The sequence below is a fragment of the Amblyomma mixtum genome, chromosome 5 (genome assembly GCF_055824585.1).
Source record: "Amblyomma mixtum isolate Tamu chromosome 5, ASM5582458v1, whole genome shotgun sequence".
Taxonomy (NCBI): Eukaryota; Metazoa; Arthropoda; class Arachnida; order Ixodida; family Ixodidae; genus Amblyomma; species Amblyomma mixtum.
In genome coordinates, this window is record NC_143016.1 from 25207357 (window position 1) to 25224954 (window position 17598).

The 17598-nt window shown below is 45.1% G+C and overlaps 1 protein-coding gene across 1 annotated transcript; it reads left to right on the forward strand.

The window, feature by feature from the left end:
- Positions 1-9370: 9370 nt before the first annotated feature.
- On the forward strand, positions 9371-17340 carry LOC149341548 (uncharacterized). The gene is made up of 5 exons (XM_089546680.1): positions 9371-9502; positions 11870-12021; positions 14153-14211; positions 14702-14779; positions 17207-17340. Exons 1-5 carry the CDS (start codon positions 9371-9373, stop codon positions 17338-17340), a joined length of 555 nt encoding a protein of 184 aa, XP_089402806.1.
- The last annotated feature ends 258 nt before the right edge of the window (positions 17341-17598 follow it).

A 17598-nucleotide genomic window follows, 5' to 3' on the forward strand; every position in this document is an offset into this window, starting at 1 on the left:
TCTTTACGGTCTTCGACGACCTTAGGCCCGGTGAAATGCCAGGACCGGGAGGATTGCCTGCGGTGTTTTACGCGACCATTAAATACAAGCTACTACTTGTTTTAACGGATGTTTTCAAAGAATATTTTGATGTGAAACTCATTTCACCGCCATTTTTATTGTTAAATAAAGCACTCATACCTGAAACAGATGACCCAGCCAATCTAAGGCAAGTTAAATCCTACTGTATGATCTGTCTCTGAAATGTCGACTATAAAATTTTTATGAGGGTATTGGCCAGAAGGCTACACAGTGTGGTAAGATAGACTGTACGTAGTCACCAAATTTGCGGTGTCAAAGGACGCAGCTTCGTCACAAATGTTCAGAAGGCGCGCTGTGTTTGCGATTCCATGGGCTGTGATTGCTATGTTACGGGATGCTAGAAGTAGACTTAGAAAAAGTTTTTGGCAGCGTCTCTCACAATGTTATTTTTTCCTTGCTATATCGTGTTATCGGTGGAGCGATTATTAACAATAGATTGCAAATGCCTTGCAGTAGTGGCACAACACCCCTTATTGTGACCATGAAGGTCAGAAACCGGATGCAGGTCGAACGGTTTGTGCACTAAGGGCACCCTTTTTTCCTATTGTTGTTCTGCATCTATGCTGAGTCATTATGCCTGTATCCTTCAAAGCAACTGGTTTAGCGAATTTTGACAGCCATGGGAATAACTTCATGCCCTGGTATAAGCTGATGATGTTTCTGTTTTCTGCACTAATTATGAAAGCATCTTCAAATTGTCCATAAAGTCAAAGTTTTCAGCGTGGCGAGGGGGAGTGAGGTGAATTGGGAAAAGTGCTTGTGACTTTGGCATGGGCAATAGCCTCGGGCCCTGAGTGCTTTCGCCAACATATCGTGGACGACAACCCCAACCCAGTAATTAGGCGATTAGTGAGCCCTGTTTACGATGCAAAAATGCTGAATTAAAAGAAAAAGAGAAGGATTTAATTCACTGCACCTGTCACTGTTTGCACTTACCACTATTTGCAATGTTTTGTTGGTCAGCAAACTATGGCATGTAATGCAGGCCCTGCACTGTTCTCGTTAGAATGTGCAAAATCTGCACGGAGTATCTGCAGTGTTTGTCCGGGGTTTCTCTTGATAATGAACAAGACGAACCCATCCTTTTCGGCTGGTTAACAATGGAGGTCCTGGTTTATGTCATTTGTTTGTTCGACAGTTCGTCAAGTGGTTCTTTACTTCAATAGTGCAGGAGTCACTTTTTTAGGTGGTGTTATTCAGTTGAGTTTAGGCAGAGTTTTGCCTGAATTTTTGATCACATCGCACTATATTCGATGGCCAAGTCGCGGATATTCGAAAGAAGTAGTACAATCCTGTCATTAATAGCCATGTCACGGATATTTGAAAGAAAGTGTACGATGCTGTCATTTTCCTCATACACGCATTTCCTCTTATTATCTAAGTCAAGTTATTTCGAAAAACTTTCACACGATCTATGTTAGTCGCCCTTTAAACACCATTCTACACGACCACGATTTTGGTCGAGGGCAAGATGTGTTAAAAAAGCTTCAAGAAATGGTGATTTCTTCAGCAGTCAAAACCTTCCCTTTTCGATCGCATAGCGGCACTTGTGCCGTCGAGAGTCTGTTTTCTGGCCAGAAAGGGTGAAGCGATTCAGCGCATTTTTTTGAACTGCTGGGACGCGTTTTTTTTTTGTTCGGGGATGTCAACCGAAGCATTTTGCGCTTGAGCCCCGCGGCATCAGATACCTCCCGATTGAAAATGGGGATGGTGTGCCTTGTGATCTTGTCATGGCTTTGGGCTTGCATGATATATGAAGGAGCCAGGTGGTGATGCGTCACACAGACCTGACTCAAGGCCTATCAAGAGTTTTCAAGAAGCGGTTTCAAAATATGTTTAACTAAAAAACGTCGAGAACCAGGCGCCTGAGTCCCGTGCATTGAAATCTCAAAAGCAATTAGAAAATTTTAACCTTTCTGGGTCAGTCACAGTACGGCTGACGCGTTATGTGTATGTTTTGCACGATTTTGATGGTAATAAAAGCTCAAAACAGTATACTGTAATATGTCTTCTCGGCAATAAAGCAAAAAAAAAATATAGTGGCGGCGGTTTGATTCACACCACGGGTCCGAAATTTTTTTTTCTTCTTTAAGCATGGAGCCGTCTAAGGTGACACTCCAAACCAGGTATTTCCTAAATCCCACCACAGTAATGCACACGTGGACCTGACATTCACGATCAGGTGAAAATTCTGAGGGCTGTATGCTGACCTGTACCGCATGTCGTGGGCCTGTCAGTGTAATACAAATACAGGCAGTATAAGTCAGCTAACTAGGGAGGTCTGGGAGGCAGCCATGTCCAGCTCGGACCTGGAGGTTTAGCGGGCCCTGATCGTGAGAGCTTGGCAGCGGCGGCGGCAATGGATTTCCGACATACAGGACTAAAAGGCAGCGCAACAACAATCCGCCCTCCCTTTGAGTGTTTCAATAAACGTTTTCTCCTGCTCCTGTTTTTTTTTTTTTTTAGCTAGCTGTTGCTCTCCTAGGATGAACGGTAGCTACCCTACTTTGCTCGCTTCGAGCGAACAGTTGCGCCGTAAGGAATGATTCGTAGGAGACGAGTAGTTAACCTCTTTACATTTGGTCTCAGAAGGGTCAGATGGTTGTGCCAAAGCAGTTCGTTTGCGAAAAGATCAACCTTTCGTCCGGAAGGACGAACAGTCGCGCAGTGTGCGCCCCTAAACTTTCGTGTGCGAAACCTGAGGTGGAAACTAAAGCCGTTTATTGTCACCGCTTCCACAAGCCGAAACATCATCACTGTTACCTTTACACAAAATTTTCATGGGGACTGAGAGCCACACGAAATTAACGGTTTCCGCTATGAGGCTGCCGCAAAATAAAACAACACAAAAATCACACAAGGCAGCTACTTCTTTGTAGATATGAATATCTGTTCCAGTAAAAAAGTAGCGGAGCAAGTTGCTTCCATTGCCGCTCGCTGTCGGCCGATGTGCTCTATGCTCTATGCGAAACCTGCGCTGAGATCTTCGACGTGTTTCGGTGTCAGTTAAATTCTTTTTCACGAGCGGTGAATGAATTGTTCTCGTTTTCAAGTAAAGCATGCGTGACTATCACGATGGTAGCAAGACCAGGCTCTGCCGCAAAAAAAATTTTATCACAAAACAATAACACAACGTTTTTGAGTGCGGCATAAAACGTCTATCTCTGAACACAAATTTCTACATTTTACGAATACTATAACTAGCTGAAAACTAAATTTTGTGCAATATGCCGCCCTGTGCACCACATTAGAAAATTGATTCGTTGGCTCGCCACAACATACGTGAAAAATATGTTGTACAGTTCGCTTATTGCGTCATGTGAATATGTTCTTCATGGGGGTTCAGCGAAAGTAAAATCATTTACATTTTCACAATATGTTGCCAACACTCGTCAGTCTTTGCCTTTCAAGGAGGTGGAAGAACGATCCTTTCACACATTTCTCCTGGAACCCCAAAGACTTCTACGCGTAAGGCTTAAAAAAAAATGTAAGGGTTCTATTTTTGGGTTCTAAGAGTTGTGTTTTTAGGTCCCTAAAATGAGCGCGACTGTCACACGGACGCACATTCACGGGCGGGCACATACGCATAAGATGTGTCCTGGACTGCTCCTCGCACTCAGTCCCGCTCTGCTCGGCTAGCTGCTGATTCCCGAGACCACAGTCCCAGAATTATAGGTAAAAAAAGAAAAAATAAAGGCGCACGAGAACAGTGTACCTCAGAAGCTCAAAAGGATTTGCCGTTCTCGATTCACTAAAGGCACCGCCTCGCAGTTTTAAATTCCTTTCATGAAAAAAAAAATTGAAATGGTGTTTCTGCTTCCTCCACGTGCCTATAACGTTTTGTAACCGAGTCGTCGGCCCGTGGAGCAGCAGCAGTTAGAATATTTTTTTATGCCATAACTCGCAGTTGCGTTACGAAGCATAATAGAATAATCTCGGCACATAGCTGATTCGCAAAGAAAACAAAAAGCAGTAAGCCGAAAAAGTGGTCCCATTTCTCGGGTGCATGTGCGCAAAATGTGCATTCTTTCGAGCGTTGCAGTATGAAGGCAGCCTGTAGTCTCCGGCGCTCACCTCACTTTTTTTTTCCGTCGTATGAAAACACGTGTGTGGCCTAACACCGGCGACTCTGCACGTGCTGGAGTGGCACTGCGTCTGAAACTCCCACTGTGCTAGTGGCCTAGGAGGAGGGAGTGAGCGCGAACACGTGTATTGTACGGGTAGCAGCAACATGAAAGTGAACACTGGAGTGCGTGGCCTCGGAGCCTCGCGAAGCGCTGCCGCCGAGGCATGTCGAGATAGGTGACAAACGCGCATGCGCAGCAAGCGTGGGCGGCTGCTCTTTCCCCGCACGCGCCTGTTGCCGCCCGTTCTCTCTGTCCCTCGACGCTTCGCGAAGTGCGGTGGCCACGCGCTCCCGCGTTCACTTTCATATTGCCCCTACCTGTACACGTTGAAGTGTCCTTCGTCCTATCTACTTCTGATTGCGAAAGTATAACACATGTCCCAGTAGCACAAAGGACGTCCGCCGTCGTCCTTGGCACGATATTCGGGTGATGTCATAACGCCAGTGTACGATGTCAGAACACATGTAAGCGAACATGAATAGTAATGAATAATGAAACGTAACGTAGTATCAATAATGAAAATCATGACTCGCAGTCAGTCATGACTCAGTCATTCTGCAACGTATCATGACTCGGCATTTTACAAGTAGCATAATGTTATGTGTATTGACATTCTAAAAAGTATGTGCAGTCATGAGCCGTAGTCGTCATTATTCATAACTAATAATCATTCTGAAACGTAGCATGGCTAGGCACAGGTATATAAGGGGTATAGAGTGTACCAAGTATGCATAGTCAAGCCTCGGGGTCGTAGTCATGACTAGTGACTCATACTCAGTCTGCAAGTAGCATGACTCAGCACTTCAATGCATTCACATTCTCACACGTAAGCCGTCTTAAGTGTCAATCCGTCGTAAGCAAGCATAAACAAGAAATGTTCGTAGGACGAGGGAGGCCTCAGAAATGTTGAATCACCAGCTTAGAAGACGGACTATCGACGGCCGCTTCAATTTGCTGCATAATGCGCTTATTGAAACAGAGCATTATCATCCTGGTAGTAAAAATACGCCGTTATTCCAACTGGAGTGGAAGTTGTGCAGACCAACTGCTCTACTTTTGCGACTCATAAAACGCTAATCTTCATCTCCTGTTAAATAAAAACAGCATTCAAAATATAGCGGTTTATCTCGAAGTTAATTAGACAAAAGGTGCTAAAACGCTTAGCTCCGTTCGATTACACGAGTCGTTGGACACAGCATCGCACCCCTGCAAAAAATTGCGCCTCTCCCGTAACCGAGAGTAGAGTAACAATGAAATGTTTACGGGCCTAACACAGGCTCCATTGCTCGGCTTAAGCAGCTGTGACGGTGGCGGCATTGAAATCCAGGACGATGCAGAAGCGTACGCGGACACGACGAGACGCAGGCCTGACACGAATGTATATGCAGCGCGTTCGAATACTCCGCGAGCGTGTATACATCTGCCTGCCAGAGGGGGAAAGGGCTTGAAGGCCAAGCGGCCGGTCTTTTACTTGCGTGAGTGTGGGACCGCAGCGCCATCCTTGGGGAGGGAGCGAAAGTTTTCCGCCGAAAGCCCTTCTCGCCCTCTTTCTCTAAGCGGCCTTCTCTCAAAGCCCCTAACAGATCACGTATGACAACGAAGTGTATTGTGGCATGTATGTGCTTTTTCCACGCGTTATTAGAAATCGGAAATTATAATTCCGTGCATTATCAAATGCACAGCTCGACTGATATCTTGATAAACATTGAGAAGACACTGGCAGCAGTTATTTTTTGTGACTCGTTTGGAGAGCAACCGGCGCTTGTATGCCGGTCGCGTAGGAGGGCTTAGAGAGTCTCGTTGAATCTCGTGAAGTCTCGTACGGTGCCCGGATGTTCTCGTTTCAGAGCCCGGATGAGTGGATTGCAGTGCCCGGATGATGGCTCTCGGTCTCGGCGTGACGTCACCACAATGCCGACAACGGGAGCTAAAAGCATTTCATGCTTAAAACGCCGATTTGCATGTCATAGCATAACCCCACACACCGTTCAACCTTTGGCTCTGGGACCTCCATATGCGTCCACAATGATCGTGCGTATGTGACGCTTTCACGACGAGAGCTGTCTATGAGACATCACCTACACCTGAAGAAGCGTAACCCCGCTCCGCGATCACCCGCACGCCACTTTCTACGCGGGCCTAGCGGTATTTTCGTCCTTCGCGCTGCGTGAAACCTTTGTCTTTGTCGTCGTCAGCCTCGCCAGACTCTACGAAATGCACCCCAGACTATACACGTCGCCGGAAAAGTTGGTTTTGAGGAAATGAAAAGCGTATAGCACCTGCCTGACTTCTCGGTGAACATCTCCACCGCGCCGTGAGAGAAGGGAGGTACTGTGAACTGAAAAAATAAAAAAGAAGTGCCGTAGTGGAGGGCACCGGAATAATTTGGCCACCTGGAGATCTTTTGCGTACATCAACATCGCACAGCACACGGGCGTCTTTTATGCTTCGCCTGTATCGAAACGTGGTCGCCGTGGCCTGGTTCGAACCCGGGTACTCCGGCTGGTGGGCGGTGGTGAAAACATTTATTAGGAAGGGACAGGAGGTATGTTTGGATGAGCCCGTAAGGGACCGATCCTTGCAAGCACTAGGTGGAGGTTCCTAGTTTGGGACCCCAGTGGCGGTGGCCGCCGCCCGGCCGCGCTCGACTAAGGCTTGTTCGGACTGTAAGCCATGGCAGCCCAGCAGGGTCGCCTCCCAGTCCTCCCGAGTTGGGTTAGGCATGTGGGGAGTAGCCGGGTTGGAGGGGCAGGCCCACACCTTGTGATAGATGTCCGAAGAACCACTCTACAGTGCGGGAAGCTGCCGTTAGAGGAGGGGTCAAAACGTTTTAGTGCTGCCGGGCACAGCAACGTATTGGTGAGAAGGCGGAGAAGTAGCCTCTCATCCACGCTTCTTGAGGCCTTTCATGGGCGAGGGTAAAAGTAATGACTGTCTTGATAGTAGGCTGCATTATGTTTTAAGGTATAGACTGGAATAAAATCGGGTTCCTGATCGGCTGCGGTGGAGAAAACAGCCCGGTGAGAGAGCGCGCGGGCGGCTGCGTCTGCTGCCTCGTTTCCTGCCAACCCCTCATGAACAAGGGCCCGTATAAGGTAACGGTGCGCGGGGTCCGTATCCCATATGAAACTTTGGTAGATTAGACTTTGGTGGACCCCCCGCGTTTGTTGGAAACCCGGCGGACCATGCGGCCCACCTTACGGAGTTTGGTCAATGTAGTGTCTTGCCGTCTCAGTATCCGAGCGTGCTAAACTCTGAGCCACCGCGGAGAGGTGCCTGCAGAAGGTGAGAGCCGGCCAACTTGAGGCAGGTTTAACACAGGATGCACACGGTAGGGACGCTTCCTGCAAATACGCTCCCCGAAAACATGCGCAATTTTGTGTCCGCACATCCTATAGACAAAATGCGACGTTTAAGCCATGCAGCAACATTTAAGCCATGGGGCGATATAAGCCGAACCAAATGTATGACTGAAATTGCGAATCTCGGCTTCGCCCTGTTGCATCCTCATCACTCACGTGTGTTGCATCGAAGATATTTGAACACATCATTCTTGAGAACATAGTAAGACTCTTTGAAGAAAATAATCTACTTAGTTCTAATCAACACGGCTTTAGGAAAGGGCTATCAACTACACTCAACTGCTGGAAACGATCCGCGATCTCGCATCCGCACTGGACAAACGCAGCCAGGTTGATGTCTTATTTCTTGATTTCTCGAAAGCGTTCGATCGTGTATCACACCCAAAATTGATGTTTAAACTTCAACATTCACTAGGTTGTAATAAATTTACAGAATGGATACAAAATTACCTTTCAGACCGCTACCAGTATGTGCAATATGACGGCCACGCATCGCACCATGTCAAAGTAATGTTTGGAGTACCTCAAGGAACGGTATTAGCACCCATATTATTTCTACTTTACACCAACAATCTAAAAGGTATTCCTAACGCGACAGTCCGAATGTTCGCAGATGATTGCATTATTTATAAAGAAATTAAGTCGCACGACGATCAAGTCACATTAAACAATGTAGTTGGTCATATAGCAAAATGGTGTCGAGAGTGGAAGATTACCCTGATTCTCGAGAAATCAGTGTGCATGACTGTATCAAGAAAAAAGAACCCGCTCGTTTTCTCGTATGAAGTCGAAAATAAATATTTAAAATTAGTCCAAAAATACAAGTACCTTGGTGCTGACATCTCTTCTGACCTGAAATGAGATAGTCATGTAGAATATATATCGTCAAAAGCACTTTTCGCATTCTTTTCTCTTAAGCGATCAGTACCGACTGCCTCTCCTGACACCAATCTACTGGCATACCGTTTCCTCGTCCTTCCTGTGCTCGAGTACAGCACTCTGTATTGGTTTCCACACACACAGAAATGCATAATTAAGTTAGAAAGTGTAGCCACAGCCAGTCATGACAGGAAGGAGACGCGAGGGAAAGGAAAACGTCATGCGTGGCTCCTGTCAAATCTGTGAATTTCGGTGGAACAACTATCCCTGCTCCACGGAGGCATCCTGGATCGACGCCTGATACCGTGCTGCCATCGGAACACACAACTCGCGCTCCCAATCTTCCTTTAGAATACGACTGCTCCAAACAGAACAGAAAAACTTGGTCCGGATTTGTCATTGGAATTAAACATAAGTCACTAACACACACCGCCGGCTTTTCTCGTAATGGGGCTAGTATGCCTTTCGCATTAAAAATACGGTACATATGTGCATCGTTCGTTTTTCGCGTCTTGAAGCAAGTGAAATACACGTGTGTCCCACGACCCTAGAAAGGGTTAGTGTCCGTGAGGAAAACTGCGCAATATTTGCGGTCGGCAGCGCAAGAGAGGAGAGCCTTATGCCCGTTGTTATGGCTGTTTTTTCAGCGTCGTCCTCTGCGTTTTTACTGCGTCTGCCTCGCTTCCGCTGGTTTTATTCCTCCAAACATGTACGGCCTCGCCCAGCTGGTGACCTTAGTTCCCCTCTCTCACTTTTCCACGCGGCGAACACTGACACGTGCGCAGCAGCTGAGCCATCATCATCATCATCGCCCTCCGGCGTGCTACTTAAAGGAGTTCTTTCGTACTGAGCTTCCAGAAGCTAAATCATCCTTTCTCGGACGGTCAGAAGTTCTTAAATCACGAATTTCAGGAAGGAAACATGACCATGATATCTTCTAGCCTCGCTATCCTTTTTACAGCTTTAATAGCCCACCTGTTTTTTGCGGAAGGGGCTGCCAGCTATGACCAAGCTTGCAGCGCTACCCCGCTAACGACTTTCGACCTCAACAAGGTAACCATTGATCAGCAAACTTTGTTAATTTATTGCATCGATTGTCCTTGTTCGTGCTTTTTCGCATTTTCTCACGTGCAGTTATGACAAAATTCCGCGATGACAACTAAAAGTTATCGAGAAAGCTTAAATTTCTTACAACCTTAAATACACGAGTAACTGATACCAGCACAAAATATTTATCGTTATCAGCGAGATTCAGTCCAATGCAGGAAAATTCCTTCTTGTATCGGACTCGATTACCGCTTTCCGGAGCCATTGTGGGAGCCGCATGTCTGAAGGCTTTCAACCTCATCATTTTACCTGAGCATCGGCTGCCCCATAGGTGGTGGCGTGAATGTACTTGCGGGAGCCTTACAGTGACCTGTCGGCTATTGTTCTGGCTGAGTCACTGATTTAAATGACTGTGTCAGTACTATTGTTCCCTTAGGCCAGTGTCCACTAAAAACGTCTAGTGACGGTGGCACTGATCGCCACTTACTTTGGGAGCCCTGAGAGAAAACAATGTGAGAGACGTCGTCCAAGGGAACGTTTTATCTCCTCAGGTTTGTCTGGAGTGTCTCACGCTCGGCACAAAAAGGAGGACACGCTAAAAAGAAATGGGTCACGTCACCCACAACATGATTGTGCACGTTCATAGATGAGCTGGCACGGTGAATCCTGTGCATCAATACCGTCGTATAGACCGAGGCAGTGGATAGTAAACAGTAGCTCTGTTGTGCATCAACCCTCGTGCAATGCTAGGGAGGTGCAGGAGTGGCCGAAGTACAGAGCAGTGTTCCACCGGAGCAGCAGTTCTCGTCTTTTGGGACAGCCACTGAAGATGAATAACACAGGGCTTCTTGTGCCTAAACGACTGCCGTCGTGTTACCAGCGGCTCCAACGTGACATGGTATCCACTGGAAGTAAACTGTAAATCCTTTCAAGCTTAGCTTCCTCAGCCAGGTGAGAGACCTGACGCAAAATTTATCCACAGGAATCCCGTTGCAGGCGCTCTGATGCAGACTTGGAGTCGGACAGAGGGGCGACTCTCTGTAGTTCGCAGAAAGACGTTTAAGCGACCTTGCAATGGCTAATGATTCAGCCGAAGCAGACGACACTACTCTTTGCAAGCGCCCGGCCAAGGATATTGCAAGTTCAGGCACTAGAAATTTGACTGAGCATGACTGCTCATGCCTGCTCACAGGAATTTCAGCGTGAACTTGCACGTGGCCCCGTAGACGCTTGTCAGATGTTCAAGAACCAAGGATCTAACTTCCGCCAGAGTTAGCGACCATTTTGTGCGTAAGCTTTGGATGCCGAGGCGACAATGATTGTCATTATAAAACTGTAGCAGGTTCTGCTCACACGTGTCCCGTGGGTGACAAACCCAGTGTGCTTTGGATGTGAAGGGCTGCAAAGAAGTGACTTTGAGTCCTAGCTCGTAGTCGACGAAGCAGAAGACGACCTTTCCAGGTCTCTCTAAGGCGAAATAATTGTGAAACCAGTTTTTTGGAGGCCTGCAGACGTAAGGGAAGACAACGGTCTTGTAAGACCTTGCTAGAAGAAGCTTGGCGTAGAAATTCCAATGCAGTCTTCGGGCCTTTAGTGTTAGTGATCTCAAGGTGCTTATATTAGCAACCTAGATTGCCATCACTTCTTGCCCCCTGATACACCGTTTCAGAGGGAACTTCCTGTACTCCATGCTTCGCTTACCTTGGTATCGATTCTAGTTGCACTAAGGCGCCAATGATAATAAGCTCTGCGCCTTACTTAACACTTTGCTGCAGTGATGGATTAGTGGATATGGCGCTCGGAGGCTGACCCGAAAGTCGCGGGTTCGATCCTTGCCGCGGCGGTCGAATTTCGATGGAGGCTAAATTTTAGAGGCCCATGCACTGTGCGTTGTCAGTGCGGATTAAAGACCCCAAGTGGTCGAAATTTCCGTAGTCCTTCACTACGGCGTCCCTCACAGTCGCTCTGGGACGCTAAACCCTCATAAACCATAAACCTTACCTAACACTGCAGATTGTGTTTTCTTCTCTTATTATCAGGCGGGATGTCGTCTAGCAGCGAAAAAATATTTTGACCTGAAGCTTCCTGAACATAGACTGGCGCCACCAAGTCGGGACGATTGAAAGTACACTACCCAAACAAACAGAAAACTTTAAGATATGCATAAAGACGGTGTGAGGAAGATATTGGCGGCAGTTTATGATAATAATGTAAGCGCATGCAAAATTTTGAGTGCTTATACAACCAAATTTGTCATTTTACAACCAAATTTTTGTCTAAACCGATGTCAACAGCTAGGCCACGTCTAAGCTTGCTTGTAAGCTGCGTCTCCAGGCTTGCCTTTTCATTCACGTGTGGTGGACATCTGCACAGATCCTGGACTGCGGACTAAACGCCGACGCATACTGTGTGTGGATACCACCGACGGATAGCCCCTTCTGCGAACGCGACAGCATAGACAAATCGCCGGAGGGCTATTTCACAAGCTACGAAGTCAATGAGACCGCCGGATGCTCCATGACTCCGTAAGCACTGCCTTCGTGTGTCTCATGACGAGCATTCGTGAGACAAGCTTCTGGGGTATAGCACAATGGCACTGTCGCAAAAGTAGGGAAGTGCACTGGGAAACAGAGAAGAAAATAATGCTAAAGAAAAATTTTTTTTGAGGTTATGTAAATTATCATCAGCGATAGGGCAGCTCTAGGATCCCTGGAGTACTATATTAATTGTAGTAACCTAGGAATATAAATTCAGCAATGCTGATTATTTCAAGCAAAAGATGTATGTCGGAATGATGATTGGGAAAAACTGAAATCAAAAGTTATTATTCTACCAACAGGACAAATAAGCAGCTGTACGAAGCTAGTTGCGGTCCCTTTTCTTGGTCTGCTTCATTTAACGTCAATATTTTCTAGCGCTAAAGTACGAAAGCGACTTTCATATATTGATCTTCCTTCTCCTGCGGAACATGCATATCTCAGTATTGAGATTCCAAGCGCGTTTCTGGCTCTGTCGGCGCTGTTATTCCTTGCATGCGCATTTTTGATAAGGTAACACAATTGGTTGCATTCTCCACATTATTATTCACACTGGCGATTACTTCAGATGCTCAGTGTTCGTATTCCTGCTGAAGCATTAAAGGTAGCTAACGACTTCGTGAGTTCCATGCTAACTTAATAATCGATCATTTGAATACATTAATAATAGTAATTCTCGGCGCTCAGTTTCTTTTTATCCATCCAGAGTGACTTGCACGGCTAAGCCGCCTTTAATATTGCAAACAGGACGAGGGTAGATAAAAGTGTTTTTCTCCAGGATAGTCCACAGCAAAAGAATTACGCATGAATGTAAGGACCTTGTTTGCTTGCACTTCTATTGTGACTGATACAAGCGTACAGCACCCGTTACGGGAAAATTTTCCTCTCTCTGTCCCTCTCCCAGAGCTGACAGCGATCTTGCGCAATTTTTGCAGCACCGCTTGCTTTCTTTTTATTTTGTTGCCGCTGTAGCCAAATCAGACGTCTGAGAAAGGGCGACGCCTCTCCTCCAAGACCCTCAGTTTCACTTCCATATCGACGATGCGTACGGGTATTATTTACGGCCGCAATCCGATTCAATGTCAGTCCATAAATGGCGCAATACACAGGAACTAGTTATTTGCTAGATATCTGGGGAGTCCAATACTTTTTATAAATCCTTGTCCCTTTGTTCTGCGCACCAAGAAGGTAAACATACTATTCCTTTTTTCCTATATCGCCGTGAGAGTGTAGTACACCTATCAAAAGTGTATATATCTGAAGATAATCTGGACTATCATGGTTTATTTCCTCTTCGCGTACTTGTCGGCGCGGTCTTTAAATAACAAATAACAAATAATAAACAAAAAAACTTTTTCTTTATCTTGCTATACAAGGCTCGAGCACTCAAGCTCTATTTTAAAACTGCTTACAATTTTATAACGGTCGAGGACATCGATTTGAAGTTTGTTGGCGCAAGTTTTGCAAGAAAGGGTTGACTTCCCAAAGCCTCAAGAGCTGCAAGAAAGTTGTGCGCACTAATGTGCCTATTTTGACACTGAAAAATCGCTACACACTTTCGTACTCAAAACCGTATTACGCTTTGAACGAATAGAGACGTTCGCTGTCATGCCTAGAGAACGTGTTGAGGAAATTCTGCCTCAGTTGTCCCAACAAAAAACCAGAAGAGAAAATAAAGCGCTTGTCTTGAGCGTGTTTTAATCTACACGGTGTAGTATAAGAAATCTTTTACATTTTGCGCTGTCTAGCATTGGGCGCGTAACCGTCATCTGTGCAAACAAAGATAAAAAAAATAGTTGCATGTTTTGCACATAGAGTATTTTTGGTGGTTACGGAGACACAGTGCCAGTGAGTGAGCGCAACGTTACTGCATGCGCGACAGCTCACCTGGTCTGTTTGGTGTTTTGTTGCGGGTTGTTATTGTTCGGTTATTCGGTGGTCGGTATAACCACGAGTAGTTTTATTTCTTTGGGGAGGACTCCAATGCCTTTTGAACCGTTGCATTTGATATGTAGTGAGTGTAGCAAAGATAAGTTTGAGTTTTTGAAAGTACAATCCGTTTTTTTTTTTTAACATAACCTTCTCTCTGCTTTCTAAAGATGTCTATCTCACTTTTCAGCTCCATATATGCTCCTGTAAATGGTGAGCAGTACCTGGAGGTCAACATCGATAATGGTAGTAAAACAACCTTGTTATTAACTTCTCTATCTCCTCCTATTAATCCTATTTTATCACCTGTTATGCTGGGAAGATGGAGGGGATCTCGCCAACTTTCTTATTAATGAGTTTATAGTGCAATAGCATTCTTACGAATGCGCCAACTTGTCATACTAGATACTCTGTTTTCGTACTGAGCCAACTTCGAGTGCCTCTTAATTTAGACGCTGTATTGAGAGAAAGGAAGGATATCAAATGCAAGGGCACCGGCGTTGCATGCGAGACCCTACATTTTAAGCATTCCGGGATGTTGAAGGAGAGAAATACACTAGTATGCACTAATCAGTTAATTAATTTGCGCAGTAAGAGCACTGATAAAGGAACGTTTGGACCGAGAATTTTGCCGTTGAGCCCTCGTTTTACCAGTATGTACAACTCATTGACATTTTTTGACCTTCCGTGAAATACCCGAGCTGCTGAGCTAACAACATTCCTGTTGCTTGACTTGCAGAGAAAGTACGATCAAAAATTCTGGACACTGACAACTGCAAGTACCTGGTTTACCTCGAATGTTATCCAGATGGTTCAGGTAAGGCTGACATAAATCTTTATCTGAAGGTGCTTTGGCATTATGCAAGCGCGTTTTAGTGTCTTTCAATAGGCGTAGCCCAGTTGAATACTTCTGGTTGCGCGATACAAATGATTTCTCTTTGTTTGAATCGGCTGCGCTACTCCCCAGCCCCAGCGACAGACCAAATATGTCGCATACACTCTTCACGTTTGCTGATTGGGTTCAGCGCTTGCACTGGGGTGTGCAGGAATATTCTCGTCTTAGCAGCACAAAGTGGCTCCGCCCATGGACCAAGTGCAAATGGTCCATGGGGCCCTCTACACATACCTTGACTCACTGGCGCGCTAGGTTTACAAACTATTTAAAGCACGAATATAAACTTTTAGCCAAGTTGGTGTAAATGTATCAGACAATGGAGTGCTTGCCTAATTATTGCTACGAGTTGTGTTGAGTACCAGTCGGTACCCCAGCTACTTTGTTTTCGTTCACGCCTGTGTGGAGCATGTTTAGCACCCCTCAACAATATTTTACTTGTAGTGAAGTAATGGGCCTTACATACAAAGACGGATTTGTAACCTCTGCGCTTCAGATGCGTAGAGAGTACAGAGGGCAAAACGCTTGCCTATAACACGTTCTCGGCGTGTTCGGGCTGAACACGCGATATATAGCGATAACATTAGGTTAAAAATGGTCTGGATGTAAGCATGTTCAGTTAAACCCGTAGGATTTCATCGTCAGTTTTTGCCTTGCTGGTGGCAGGGGCTTTGGGAGCTGCGGAACACACAGTTCGGCTGTTCTAGACATGCGTTTTGCCCTCTGTACGTCCACTGCCGAAATGTCACTTCACCTAATTGGCTATGATATATGAATTTGTGTCTGGCTTTTCCACAAACGGAAGGTGAGCTACCTTAATCAATTTCAAACCCTTGGCGTGAGCCTCAGATTAGGAAGAATATTTTCTGCAGAAGTTTTTTTTGAAAAGCTCTTACTGGAAAGCATTCTTGTAACAAGGCAAGGCGGCTACGACGCAAACCATACTGGTTTTAATTTGCAGCCCACCCGGATGCCGCCATACTGCATGTGGTCGTCTTTTGAAAGAAAATTGCTGAAGGGGTTATTTTGTTGAGTGAATTCCAGGAAAGCAGAAAATTAAGAGACACTCAAAATTTAAAGCAGAAAGTTAGCAAGAAAGTAAGCCTTACAAAACAGTGCGCTAAGAAATGCCAACTGTTCAAAGGGTTAAGATGACGACGGTGATAAACACTTCTTGGGACAAGGGCTTTAGCAGAAAAGGGCCATGGCACAAGGTATTCTCTTTGCACAAGGTGAACTCAAATGCCCATTTCCAAGAATATCACCCAAAAGAAGCCGTGCTCCAGGCCAGGGAAAGTGGTAGGTGCGCGGTGGCAGTGGGGATGAAATTCCATAAAAATGGACAATTCCAAAAAAAAAGTCAGCCCATATCAAAATGGCATAAATGCATTTAAGTTTTAATTCTTCCCGCGCTCAATTTCAGATCGGAATTTACTCCGCGAGGAGGTAGTACCTGCGCATAATTTTTCACCTGCTATCGAGAACATTATTTGAACCTGTTTTACCTTACATGCAGTGTACTTCATTGTGAAACTGAGTAACAATTTTTTTTGTTCTGTGTTTCTTTTACACTCGGCATTGAATGTGTGTCTGTCCCGTTTTTTAAAATGACCGTTTGAATTATTATTTTCTTTTTTTCCTTTAGAACTGACTGTATGCTTTTGCTTCCGCTTTTCTGTTAGCAATTTTTGTTTTGCAATCTTTATATTTTCAATTAACCTCCAACGATAATGGCCAACGGGCGCTGTAGGTAATTGTGATAAATAAATAAATAAATAAATAAATAAATAAATAAATAAATAAATAAATAAATAAATAAATAAATAAATAAATAAATAAATAAATAAATAAATAAATAAATAAATAAATAAATAAATAAATAAATAAATAAATAAATAAATAAATAAATCCCGTACCTCCGGTATCCACCTCCCGCAGGCGGATACTCAAATCATGCTGGGCCACCGCTGCGGTAAGGTGTCAAAGCAGCTGGGAAGAAAGAGAAACCCGCGCTTTAAACCAAAATAAGTAAATTTTTATTCAATTTCTTTCGTGTGTAAGCACTCCTAAATGAAAAAACGGGCTTTAATTCACGTATAATGTGTAACGTGCAAGAGGCAGAATTTGGCGATGTGAAATAAAGAATCCAATGAGGCAGCCAGAAGGGACGGGGATTACGGAAGGCGCTGGGATAAGAAAGTTCAATTACGTACAAATGGTCTCCGGGTTACTACTGGGTTAATGTTTGTTTCTTGCTTACGTATTTTTGTTTGCCGTGAACTCAAACTCATGGAATAACGTACGCTAGTTTGCCCGCGTATTTCAGTGCATTTGAATGTTTTATCCTTGCAGTTTGGTACTATGTGACGTACAAGGAAACTTGGACCCAATCGGAGATTGACGCTTTCAAGGCCAAAATTGAGAACACCGAAGAACTCTCGTTTCTGAAGGGCCTGACCTTCCAATGCTCCAAGGACCAACCATGAACATTTTTGAATGTCTATGAGACAGCAGTTTACAGTTACATAAGCCCTCGAACCGGTTTCTCTTTATACTACAGTGGAAACCGAGAGTCATAACCGCACAGACCGGCAGCACTTTTGAGAAATGCAGGCTGTTGGCAAGTTCATAAAAGCTATGAAAACTATGAAAATGGTATGGATCTTTATGAGAAAGACACATATGGTTACACAGGTCCACTAATCAGATTCTGTTTATACTATAGTGGAAACTGCAAGCAAAAG

Coding starts and splice junctions, on each gene's coding strand:
- LOC149341548 (XM_089546680.1), top strand. CDS start 9,371: ATGACCATGATATCTTCTAGCCTCGCTATCCTTTTTACAGCTTTAATA. Junction 9,503..11,869: donor CGACTTTCGACCTCAACAAG/GTAACCATTGAT, acceptor ACATCTGCACAG/ATCCTGGACTGCGGACTAAA. Junction 14,780..17,206: donor ATGTTATCCAGATGGTTCAG/GTAAGGCTGACA, acceptor TTATCCTTGCAG/TTTGGTACTATGTGACGTAC.